Below are 12,836 nucleotides of genomic sequence, written 5' to 3' on the forward strand. Positions count from 1 at the left end.
TCCTGTGCCAGCTGGCCAGCCCAGCACTGATGGCCTCACTCAGCTGGCCACCAGGGCTGCCTCCCACACCTGGCGCCCCCCAGAGCAGCTCCTGCCTCCTCCTGGCTCTGGGGGCCCTGGGTTTCTACACTTAAATGTGTGAATTACATGGTATGTAAATTCCATCTCGAAAAAAAAAAGTACTTTATTATATTCTTTTAGGGTCACCACAATCAGAGGGGAAATCACAAACAGGTGGAGAAGTAGTTTGGGGGGAAGAGGAGCACTGAGCATGATCCCCGCTGACTTGCCAATTAACAACTAACTAACCCCAGTGAGCATGCAGGGGTGTGGCCCCTTACCACAATGGCCTTCTAATTTACAAAAAGGAAACAGCCCTGGAGGGCGGCAGGCCCTGTCGCCACACTGCCTTGCTTGCCATGGCCAGTGAAGCCAGCAGAAGCAGAGGCAGAGGCTCTCGGAGAGCGTGGGTGGGGCAGGCCCTGCACAGACCCACAGCCTGCAAGCCAAGAACACCACGCCAGGTCGACACCACGCCAGGTCTACGCCCCACAGAAAAAATAAGGATTTTTGACTGAACAGAGGACACCAGGCGAGGGTGATGTGTGGCGATGGGACCACTGCATCAGAACAGCAGGTACTCTGAGTGGCCCTTGGAGGAGCTGATGTGACCTCTGCTTAGAGCAGAAGGGTAAGGGCGGGGTTCCAGGAGCACCAGAGTGGGCAGACTACGGGAGCTGAAGCCCAGCACTTGCCAGGCCATGGCGAAGCAGGCTGAGCAGAACACACACACACACCCCGAGAAGGACAGCTGCCCACACGCACACCTGCATCCCCAGCTCTGCGTACGGGGCTGGCGACAGGGCGCTCTGCCACATCCAACACCTGAACACCCATTTTAAACAAGCCCCAAAGGAACCAGGACTCTTGGGCAAGTGGCCATTCCAGAGCTGGAGCTTTCTGTGAGACCAGAAATGAGGGAAGAGCTCTAGACACTCCGGGGCTGCACGTGGAACAGGAGACAGCAGCAAAGGCCTCGGGCAGCCAAGCGGGAGCAAGGGAGCGGTAAGTTAAAAGTGCATGCAGACGCACAGAATAACGGAGAGGCAGACGAGGGTGCTCTTCCATGCAGGGCACCCGCTCACGGTGGTGGGAGGAAAGGAAACATCAAGGGCTTCAAGATTCCCACATAATGTGCAAAACCAGGAGGAGATAGGCAGAGAGCCTCGCTGGCCTCATATCTATCCAGCGGTCAAGGCTAGCCCCTGTGACTACTGCCAGGAGGCAAAGGGAACACAGCCCACACCTGCCACTCCCTGCTCTAGGCAGAGGTCATGTCAGACCCCCAGGGTGAGAGGCATGCAAGACAACTGGCTCACCAATCTGTCCTAAAGCCCAGGAGGGTGGGGACAGCTGGCCTGGGACTGTCTGTCTGGAGGAAGCTGACTTCTGGGCCTGGGAAAAGGGAAGGAGCATAGATTTACTCCCAGCCTGAATTATTCAGGAGAGAAGGAAGTGCACCTCTTTAACAAGCATGGCTTCATGAAGCAAGGTTAACAATTCCACTTGATTCAGTGGAATATCGCAAGCTCTCTGGGGCCCACTGAGGACTCGCACTCCAGGCGCAAGGTGACGACTCAGCATTTTTCCTATTATTTAGAGAATAAAATTAACCCTTCCAGGTCCAGGCTGCTGCCTCCCTGCTGCTGGATCTGGCCTGCTCAGCGCTTTCCCCTATGTAATCACAAGCTGCTATCCATCATGTGGCAGGACGCAGCCTGACGCGCAGAAACGTACACAGTAAGCACTTCCACTAATAGAAGCAGAACTTAAATATCGCTTTGATACTTTCATTTAAATTGGAATATTTTACAATAATTGTCTGTTGCCTCCATGGGTCCTGCCCCCCTACCTGGACTAGGGCCTGGAGGGTTTCCCTGCCCAGTGCCCAGGTGCCCACCAAGGTGACCCCCAGCTCCACGTTAGGGCTCATATTGTGAGCAGGCAGTGCAGCAGCAGGAGTCGGGGCTGGCTCCAGGGACCCACTGTCTCAGGTCCTCCCTGGAAGCGGATGTCAGACCTCTAGGGAGGCCGGGCAGGTGTTGGTGAGCTCCTATGTGGGTCCTCTCAAGTGCAGCCAGTGAGGGAGGTGCTCCTGTGCGTGCCACCTGGGCCTTTCCAGCTCTTGGGGGGGCGTGGCCCAGCACCCACACAACCCTGGTGCCTGGTGACCTCACCGTCATTGGGGGTCCTCCCTCCAATCTGCAGGCCCACCACAGGACCATGTTCCCAGGCTTTGTAGCTAGAAGGGACAGCAGTGGGCCTTGCCATAAGGCCCCTGGGTTGTGCAACACAGATGCTCTCAGGGTGCCAGGGACTGAAGAGTTCTCTCTATGGCCCCTGGCCCAGGTCTTGTGGGAGGCTGGGGAAAAGGGTCCCACTGGGTCAGGCCTGCAGGGACCTCTGGCCAGCCCCCTGAATCAGGAAGGATCCTAGTGAATGAGGGGAAGGCCCCACTTGCTCGGCCAAGGAAGTTCCCCACAGGTGCTCGGCCACAGGCGAGACTGAGCTGCCCTGGCAGCCAGACAGGCAATTGTGAGGGGCTGGGACAAGACAAGCCAGTCCCCTGAGAGCAGTTCACTAACTGCCCACCTGGCACTGCCCACCTACTTCCAGTAGGTCCAGCCTCAGCTCACCCTAGGCTCACCTGCCCCTCTGGACAACCCCTCGGCTCTGCCCAGCCCTCTTAGGGTGTGGGCTGCCAATACCTGCCACCCTAAGATGGCCACGGCTCCATACCTACCCACAGCTCTTCCAACCCTGACCTTCAATGTCCCCTTCACCCCACAGCAGTCTCTCAGGGGTTTTGCCTCCCCAGCCATTGCATCCCTGGCCCACCATGCAGTGGGGTGAACCCACTGTACACCCTGCTGCCCTGGGGGACCTGGGTAATCTGGCCTCGCTTTCCCTCAGCTCACACTGCACAAGCCCCTGGCGAGTCACTGGGCCAGAGTCTCCTGTGAGGGAGACGTAAGGTCAGGGCTGTGGGAGGCTGCCCATGCCTGCCTGCGGGCCTCACCTTGGCACCCAGCGGGCAGTAACCTTTGAGGAAGTCGCTGCAGACCTCGGCCTTCCGAGACACGTACACGTGGCTGTAGGGGCAGTCACTGTTGCTGCAGATCCCCTTCAGAAAGTAGGAGCACACAGGCATCTGCGGGAGGGAGGGCAGACGGTGAGGGCCAGCGACCCACGTCCTAGCAACCACAGCCGCTCTACAGGCAGCAGCACAAGGACGCAGAGGCCCTGTCCAGGGTCCCACTGTGGCCCCCACAGGGGTGAAGTGGATGCATCCTGCTGGGCAAGGGAGCTGCTTGCTCACAGTCAGACCCCCCTTCCTAGGTGACCCAGAAGCACATCTACCCTCACTCTGTCAGCCTGAGGGGTCTTGGGGCAGGTATACTATCCCCCAAATCCCTCAATGTCCAGGGCAAGACGGCAGTCTGGACTTCCAGCCACTAACCGTGGCCTGGATGCCCGGGAGTCACAGGCCACGGGGCCAGTGTTCACACAGGAGAGCCTTGGGGCCAGGCATCAAGCTGGAGATTCTCTAGCCACCTGACACGTGTCTTGGAGCAGGCTTGGTCTGGCCCTGACCACAGGGTGGCACTGAAGCCTGGCAGCAGGAGGGGCTCAGGGGAGATCTGAGGGCCCAGTATAGGCAGCATGGATGGCCCTGGCAGGCTGCATAGAGGTTTATGAGCCCAGCCTGACTTTCCCTCTTCCTTCCCCAGCACAGAGCCGCAGGCTCCCCCTGACCTCTGGCCAGGGCTGCTGCTTGTTATCACCATCTGGGTTGGGAGAGGTAAGAAGTGCAGTCCACCCCTCTCCCAGGGGGAAAACTGAGGCCTTCGTGAACAGGAGCTGGGTGGGGTCACCCAGGGAAGGAAGCAGGGGATGTTTCTAAAACTTCCAGGAGACTCCCTGTTCCCCTTGTGGGCCGGACACCAGCTCCTTCCTGGGACATCTGGGGGAGTGCAGTGGTGTCACTTGGCCTGGTCCAGTATGGAGCCTACCCGAAGGCCTCAGCAGGACTTCCCTGGGACCCCCTCCTGAGGCCCTGGGTCAGACCCCCACTCTCACCCCCAGGGAGTCACCTCCTTGCCCACACTGAGAGTCCTGGCTTGCCCACGTTGCTCAGCACTGAGGCCGGCAGTGGGCTTGGGGAGCCCTCCATGGTTCTGGGGCACCCAGAAGCTGTAAAATGTCACTTTTCTAGGGTGAAATATAAGGTAGGGGCAGGAACCTGTCTGAGGGCCAAGAAGGGAAGAAAAGGCCCAGGCAGCAGCCCTGGAGCTAAGGGGGAAGGAGGGAGAAATCAAAGAAACAAAGGGTGATTTACTGAGCAAGAGTTTGTTTTTAATTGTCTTTTAACTGCAGCCGCAGAGGGGAGAGGGGCTGGGGGCCCTGTTTGGGGCTGGTGGTGGTGCGGCTACAGACAATTCCCTTAATGTGGTTTTTGATATAGAGCCCAAATTAGCTCTAATAAAAAGGGATAATAAAGCCAACTCTTACACCAAACGGAGCTCCTCCTGGCTGTCAGAGTGGGGCCGTTACCAAGAGGAAACTGCGTTCTCATTTCAATTAACCTTGTTTGCACCCTACCACGTCCACACAAATAACAATAACATTAATTCAGGGCGCTGGTGCGGGCCCACACATTAGACAGCGTGGAGTGTGCACCGGCTTTGGAGCTGGCGCTTAATGAACCCGAAACTCGACGTGAATTTCCAAATTGCTCACGACAGAGTTTCGAAGCGCGATTAGGGAGAAAAATGCTGATTCTCTCCAAGCTCCTCAAGGGGAAAAGCTGTCGGAGCAGCAGTGGGCCTTGCCCACACGCCTCCTTCAGCTGCAGCCCCACACCCAGCCCTTCCCTACGCTCATGGCCAGGCTGGGTTCCCAGGGCCTGTGGTCAGGCCTCGTCATGGGGCAAGGCCTCCTGGCCTCCTGCCCGAGGCTCTGGGAGCTTTAGCCAACATGAATCACAGACCTCAGCACTCTCAATCCCCCAGGTAGGGGACCCTCCCTGGCTTGAATAAGTCTATGGAGTCATGCAGGCCAGAACACCCGAACCCTTCCAGACGTGGCCGCCCTATAGGTGGTCCCTTCCCAGTTCCCTGTGGCAGCTCTCCTGTCCCCACCTCTGCCTAGGGGAACCTGCAGCCTCCAGAAGAACTCTCAAAATGCCCACTACTAGCCAAATCCAGGCCTGAGGAGGCAGGTGAGGTCTTGGTCCTGTACTCCAGGGGCACGCACAGGGCCGCCTTCTCCTGTGCATGAGGCGGTGATGGAAAGGAGCCTGGCATCACTGGGGGGCCTACACATCTGGCAAGGCTGGGTGCTGGAGGGACAGGGAAGACTGACCCCTATGTGTGGTGCGTGGGACCCCCCCCAAAGTCCCCAGTTAGCTACTTCAGCTAAAAGGCAGCCATGGCACCGCCCACACATGGGGATGAAGGGCCCACAGGGGCAGGGCTGCTGGCCAAAGCTCAGGGGACAAGCAATAGCACTTACCTTCTCTTTGGACACATGGTGGGAAAAGGGACAGGTCCCATCTGTCTTCTTGCATGTTCCCCGGACAAACCTGTGGTAGCATAGGACAGGGGAGTTGGAGAAGGCTGGCAGGGATGGAGGCAAGACCCCACACAGACTCCCTCGCCCGGGGCGAAGCCAGGTGGGCACCTGGTGCACACGGCCACCTTCTCAGGGTCATGGATGTAGGGGCAGCGCTCGCCATGGTTGCACCTGCCAAAACGGTTGTAGTACATGCAGTACTCCTTCCTCTTCTCTCTCTTCTGCCTCGCCTGGCGGATGATGGCCAAGCTGCGCTGGATCGCTCGGCTGTGGACAGCGAGAGATTCATGAGCCCAAGGATGAGCAGTGAGCCCCACCTGCCCAGCCCCCGAGGGACGCACCTGGCATGGGAGCGGCTACAGCTGCTGGTAGGATCCATTCGGCCTGTAGCAGGGAGAGGAGAGGGTCCTATCAGGCCGCAGCCCAGCCCACCCTCTTTCCACTGATCCACCTGGCCAATACCCCCTCAGGGTCCTCAGCCCTGAGCTCCGGCACTGCTGCCTCCTGCAGAAGGCTGCCCACAGCCCCGCCCTCTAGGGACACAGCATCATGGTTGGGGCCAGGCAGGGCTCCTGTTGGCGCCCTCAGAGCTGGCATGCCAGGCAGCCCCCTACAGGGGACTGGACTGCTCAGGGATAAGTGAGTAGCCTGCAGCCAGCTGGGTTTCCCAAGCCACATCTGAGGCTGGATGGGCTATCCCACCAGCTGGCTTCCGCCCACCTACAAGCCCACCCTGGCAGCCAGGCATCTCATGGGGCAGGTCCTCAGGCTGAGGCTCTTTCAAGGCTTTGACACTGGTGGGGGCACCTCCTCCTGCCAGAGCCCCAGAGTAGGACCGGGAGGGGTTTGCTTAGACAAGGCAGTGAATGTGGACCACATGTGGCCTGTCTTTGGAAATGTAGATGGTTTGGTGGGAGCCTCACCTCAGGGGTCTGGCCCAGGTGCAAGTGTGGCTTATCACTTGCAATTTTGGAGGTACCTTTCCAGATAGTCCCTAAAATCCCAAGCATGAAGATGAGACTGAAGATCAGATGGGCTGAGCTTTTCTGAGATCATTAATATGGTGTGAGGATAGCAGTGACATGAATTGGGGTCCCCTTAGAATTAAAGGGACCAACATGGGGGACAGCGGTCAGTGAGGAAGGGGGCCTGCAAAAGGAGGGGCCTGCCTTTTAAAGGCACAGGCCAGTCCCAGGATTGCGGGGAGGCCCAGGCAGGGCAGGGCCTACTCAGACTGTTTTCCTGGGTTCCTCAAATACGCACATGACCCTTCCCAGACCAGATCCCGTTTCCTACAGGGCAGCTGCTGAAATGAATACGGTGCTAAGAGGCAGAAGTGACATCATGCAGAAATTCTGAGGGCCTGAGGTGATGACAAAACCATCTGGGGTTTTTAAAAGGGATGTTCCAGGGTGCCTAGACTCACTCAGCTAGTCCCTGCTCTCACGGCAGACTGCCAGTGCAGGTCTCGGGACGATGCTTCAGAGCTCCCCTCCCCCAGGGCATCTGTGAGCCCATCTCCAGTGTGGCCCCTCTCTCCAGGTTCTGGCATGACCCATGGCCTCTCCAAACCTCAACTCCTTCACACCCCACTGGCTGGGACCTCAGACCCTCCTTCCTTGGCATCCAGGAGTTAGTTGCTCAGCCCTTGGAGTTCCCTGGGCCATGTTGGGTGGTGCTGTCACACTCTGGCCCTCCAGAGACGACGGGAGCAGGTCAAGCACAGACTGTGCCCACCAGGCGAAGGCTGCCTGCTGCTCTGAGTTGCAGGAGACCCTGAGGGAAGACCTGGCACTGCACTGCTGGAACTCTGTGGGCCCCTCAGACCAGTGGATCTCCTACCCTCAGCCTCGGCATCCCTAAGTTCAGAAAGGGCATCTCCAGGGTTAAGCGGCAAGATCCCCAGTGGGAAGGAGGAGTTCTGCTGCAGGGTGGCCCAAGCCCGACGGCTGGGCGAGTCGGGGCTGGAAATGATGCCTGGGGGTAGGGGGATGAGGGCACAAGGAGGGATGAGGGGATGGGGGGCGGGAATCAACAAAGACAAAGGGGTGCAGGGGTGGGGTGGGGTGGGGATGCCCAGGATGGCCTATGTTCCCAGCTGGGGACACCTGTCCATAGGGTGGCAGTGGATGCCTGTCCAGGTGGCACAGACGCACCCTTGCACCTGCCAACCTTCACAGTGAATGATGTGCAATTTGATAGCCTGTCAATGAGCTCTTGTTTCCTGGGCTGTCACCCAGGCTGCTGGTGACACTGGCGCCATCTGCTCCCAGTCAGGGACACAGTGGTGTCACGTGCTGCCTGTCAGGACCTGAGGGGGGCAGTTTTTTTTCCCCTTTCCACTTTCTGCTCTTAAAAGCACGCCAGTGTGGGGCTCATGGTGGGAGTTTTGACAAGAACGGGAGGCACCTTTCCAAATGCTGCAGTGTTAAAAATGCACATAAAGCAGAAGTAGCTTAAAACAGGCAACTGGAGGTGCAGAAAACTCAGGCGAGCCCCGACCTCGGGAGCGCGAGGTGCTGCCTCTGCTGCACATTCTAGAGAACTTCACTTTCCTGGTGCTTCCCCAAATAGACACTGGCTCCCTCCAGCACCACCCATGCCTGGTGCCCCCATCTGCTTCCTGCCTCCTGCCCATGGGCCCTCCAAGGGAACCACTGGGCACCAGGTCCTCAGTACCCCTGGCTCTCACTAGCCCTGCACAGCCTGGGGAGCACAGGGACGAGCTCACATGCCATCCCCAGGCCCACTGCCAGGCTGGCCTGTCCATTCCCAGGAAGTCAGAGGAGGAGCTACCCAAGCCGGGGCCTGCTCAGCTGAGAGCACCTGGCAGGCCTGGGAAGAAGACCAAAACAGCAGAGGGCGCCCCAGGGACAGGCAGCAAGGGGGCAGGGCCTCAGTGACCCAGCAGCTCTGACTCTGGGGGCAGCAGTTGGCAGGGCCTCCCTCATGTGCCCTTCTATGACCTCGTGGCACCTAGGAGGAGTGAGAAGGGCACAGATGAGGAGCCACAGAAAGCCCACTTGCCCAGAACATGCGATAGGTAGTCAGCAACCAGATGGGGACCACAACCCGCTTCTGCCTCACTTGACCCACAGGTCTGGGAGCTCAGAACAATCCCAGAGCCAGCCCTGCATCCAGCGTGAGCCGAGCCTGAGCCCAGCAGCTCTACCGACAGACTTGGCATTTGTACCCCACTGCAGAGACGGCCAGGCTCTTGGTGGCCCCAGTATAAACCAGTCAGCTGAGGATACAGGTTCCAGGCCAAAGTATGTGGGAAGGGGTCTAAAGGTTGTGCCCTTTGGGTGGAAGGTGGGCCTGGGAGGGAGGGGATTAGCTAAAGCAACCCAGGGCAACCAGGAGCAGATGCTGACTATTCTTGTGGACCCAAAAGGGCAGCTGAGAGGGGAGAAGGAATCCCTCTCCCTCCAAGGAGGGCTACATTTTCTTGTTGAAGTCAAAGTTTCGCTGACACCAGGGGAGGAAATTTATTTCTTTAATTATAACTCATCTAAGTGGGCCAGTCAGCAGCAGCCCACAGCTGGGGACCATCCACCTTCCTCCTCACAGTGAAGTGGTGGCCATGCAGGGGTCCAAGCAGCTGGAGCTGCCCCGTTCGCCCGCTACTTCCCTGTCTACTACCTCCTTGGAAGGGTGTAGCTTTGTCAGGCCGCCTCTGCCCGTTTGCCCCACACCCCTTCCCCAGGAGGGAAGGCCAAGCCCAGGACTGCCCCCAGTGGCTGCCAAGGCTGGTCTGCAGGACATGAACAATTACAGCCCTGCTTGGTGGTAGGCCATGACCCCCCAACCCCACCACCTGCAGCCTGCAGGGAGGAGGCCCTGGGACCTGCCCTGCTCTCTCCTGATGCTCCCTCATACAGCTGGGCTCCACAGTGGCAGGCTCTGGGCGGCTGCCAGGACAGAAGAGTGCCAAGCCAGAGCGGAGGCCAGTGGGCAAGGGTGCCCGGGACAGACTGTCCACAGCCTGGTGATGTCAGCAGCTCTGTGGCCACCAGGGCTCTACCACATGTGCAAGTGGGAAGGTGGATTCTGCGAGCTCAGCATTTGGCCCGGGGGTCCCGGGAGCAGGAGGCAGCTTCCCAGTGAGCAGTGACAGCCCAGCCCTCCCTCCCCAAGCTCCACCAGCCTCAGGGCAGCAGCCTGGCTTCAGTAAAGGACACCGCATCTATAAAGAGACCAGGTCCAAACCTACCACTCCCCTGCTGGCCTTCAGATCTCTCCCAGCCATCTTCTGTGGCCATGAGGGAAGGTGAGGAGTCAGGACAGTGGGTACAGCCCCACCCCACAGTCATACCCAGTGCAGCACATGTGGGCAGCAGGACCCAGCCACAGGATGGTGCAAGGGCCTGAGGTCAGGACCCTGAGGAGAGTCCAGAGGAACCACTGAGCCCTGGTGTGAATGTTCTGGTCTGGCAATGGCTACATGGCAGGGTCCGGGCACAGAGACTGCAGCAGGGCCAGAAATGCTGCTGCCAGTAGGCAGTGGTCACTCCTTCAGCAGGCATGGCTCTGGGGTCAGAAGTGACCAGAGTGGGCACTCAGGGTGATGAGAGGACCTGTACCCCAACCCAAGGCAGCATCCCCTTGGTGGTCAGAAGACCTGGTCACTGAACACTGGAAGAGTGAGGCAGAGGTGAGACCACAGGCGCGGAGAGAAGAGAATAGGCCCAGGGGCAGAGCAGAGCCAAGCCCTCTGGAGAATTTACCTGGCTCTTCCCAGCCCAAATGCCACTGTCAGGAACCACCTCCCCAGTACATCCTGGCTAGAAAACCGGCAGCTTGGAAGCCACTGGGCCCTGGAGACAGGCCCTGGGAACACAGTCGGGTGGGAGCAGCCAGAGGGGCCAGCTTCTGGGAGGAAGGCTCCCTTATATCTGCCTTGCCCGCTGCAGACGCTGCCTTGGGCACCCCACTTCCTCCTGGGACAAGCCTCTTCTTCCCCCAGCCCCTCTGGTGGGTAGGTGGGGCTGTTGGGTCCCAAGGCTGGCCTATAATCCTTTTTTTGATGGACGAGGAGGTAAAACTGAAACCCAAACATTCCTCTAGCTAATTTATGCAATGATCATGTCCAGAGCACTTCCTTTTTCGTGCCCGTCTCCTGGGCAGGGAGGTTTGGACCTGTGACAGTTGGCAAAGAAGCATGAGGCCCCAGGTGCTCGCCCGCCCAGGCATGCTCCCTACACCTGGCTTATCTTCTGTCCATGAGCAAAGCTCATGGAAAACCAGAGGCTGCTCGGCCAAGCGAGAGGCAGGCGCTGGCCTTCCCAGGGGACGGCATGGCTGCAGCCTCCCGGCGCCCTCCCTGCCATGCTGTCCCATTGGCCTACCAAGGCTGGCACACATACAAGAGGAGAGCTCGTCCAGCTGGGCTGTGCTCCCCTGGGAAGCACCATGAGCTCCAGGCCTGAGGGAGGCGGCTGGAGCCGGGCGAGGCCTTCACAGACAAGCTGGCCTGCAGTACCCCATCACATGCTCCCCAGTGCCCAAGAGGGCCCTGCTGCCCCCATCACCTGGCCGGCTGGAGGTCTTAGACAGCTTGTTGGCAGACACCTTGTACATCACTCCTCCAATGCAGCGGTAGCCTTTGCCCCACCGAGGGGACCCAGGTGGGGCTTTCCCGCCCCCGGTCACAGTAGGACGCAGGCGGTTCAGCACCAGGGACCTGCAGAGACAGCAAAATGCCCATCAGATGGGACCCAGGAAGGCTTGGAGCTTTGGTGGTTAATGCCAAGGTCAGGGAAGCCAGGCCAGCCTAGAGCACTTGCTGCCTGGGACACCCTGCAGTCAGGGCAGTCCTGGGCCAGGAGTCCAGCCACCAGGCCTCTGTCCCCTGCCCCTTTGCAGGGGTGCTTTTGTGGCAGCAGGGAATTCTGACAAGAAGTAACAGAAGGTGGTGTTGCCCAACCTGGCTGGGAACCTGGGGGTCCCCTCGGGGCGATGGGGAAGGCCCTTCCCTTGGATACAGTTAGCCTGGGCTGGCCCTCAAACTTCAGGGAGGACAGTTGCCAGGGTACCGACATCATCTTTTTTTTTTTTTGTACCAGGGATTGAACCCAGGGGCACTCGACCACTGAGCCTCATCCCCAGCCCTATGTTGTATTTTATTTAGAGACTGGGTCTCGCTGAGTTGCTTAGCACCTCATTTTTGCTGAGGCTGGCTTTGAACTCGCGATCCTCCTGCCTCAGTCTCCCAAGCCACTGGGATTACAGGAGTGCGCCACCTCGCCCGGCGGTACCTACATCTTGATGGGATGCAGGGACTGGCCTGGTCACTTGTCACCTGTAGAAGGCATTACTGAAGTCTCTGCCAAGGCTGGTGGCCCCCTTTCTCAGACCTGCCCCAGAGGTCACAGGGTCAGTAGGAGTGCCACTTGTCCTTCCCTTCCTTGTCCCTCTCCCTGAGAGAGCCCTGCACTAGGGCCTGTGGGGCAGCTGGCAGACCCAATCAGGTCAGCCATCTGGGGAAAGAGTTCCCTGGAGGCCACGGGCTCAAGAGTCCCGGAGCAGCCACAGGATGAGCGGAGCGCAGGCCAGGAGGAGAGATGTGGGCTAGAAGGACCTCCAGTCCCAGTGGCCGCCCTACTCCCTTCCTAGCCCCATCCTGCCAGACGCCCCGCATTCCCCAAGGGAAACCAGAGCGCAGACCCAGAGAGGGAAAGGCTGTGATGACGCCACTCTGAGAGAAGGCTTCTGCAGCTGCCCATCAGCCCAGCAGCCTCTGCCCAGCTGTGACAGGAGCAGGCTCTCCCCGAGGAGAAGACTCAGTGCCCAGCAGCCAGGTGAGCCCAGGGGCCTGGCACAGAGACCAGTTGACTCAGGAAGCATTTCAAAAGTGAGGTGTTTCCACAAATCAAGCCCAGATTCTATATGTGCTCAGGCTCTGCTTGGGACACAACATGACCATCGACTGGTTATGTGGCACCCTGTGGCAAGCCTGGGCCATGGGCACAGTTGTATTTTTTTTTTTTTAACCACTGAGCTACATCCCCAGACCCCCCTTTTTTGAGACATATTCTAAGTTGCTGAGGGCCTCGCTAAGTTGCTAAGGCTGGCCTCAAACTTTCTATCCTCCTGTGTGGGCCACCGCACCCAACCACGGGCACAGCTATCTATCAACAGAGTCCAAGGCAGCCTTCACATCAGCTCAGGGAGCAGTCAAGGGGACAGCTCAAGTGGGAGGG

General features: G+C 58.9%; 1 protein-coding gene across 2 annotated transcripts in view; it reads right to left on the reverse strand.

The window, feature by feature from the left end:
• Positions 1-12,836, reverse strand: part of ZC3H3 (zinc finger CCCH-type containing 3) — an 82,588-nt gene that overhangs the window by 13,418 nt on the left and 56,334 nt on the right. Inside the window, exons 5-9 of one of the 2 annotated variants that reach the window (XM_081266889.1) lie at positions 11,166-11,317; positions 5,976-6,018; positions 5,806-5,901; positions 5,575-5,644; positions 3,080-3,211 (exon numbers count right to left, since the gene is read on the reverse strand). In XM_081266889.1, coding sequence (XP_081123015.1) covers positions 3,080-3,211; positions 5,575-5,644; positions 5,806-5,901; positions 5,976-6,018; positions 11,166-11,317 — 493 coding nt within the window. Of the gene's footprint in view, positions 1-3,079; positions 3,212-5,574; positions 5,645-5,742; positions 5,902-5,975; positions 6,019-11,165; positions 11,318-12,836 lie in introns of both variants that reach the window. The other variant, XM_081266888.1, reaches the window with a different exon arrangement.

The sequence above is a fragment of the Spermophilus citellus genome, assembly GCF_964194105.1.
Source record: "Spermophilus citellus genome assembly, chromosome: 14".
In the NCBI taxonomy this organism is placed as follows: domain Eukaryota; kingdom Metazoa; phylum Chordata; class Mammalia; order Rodentia; family Sciuridae; genus Spermophilus; species Spermophilus citellus.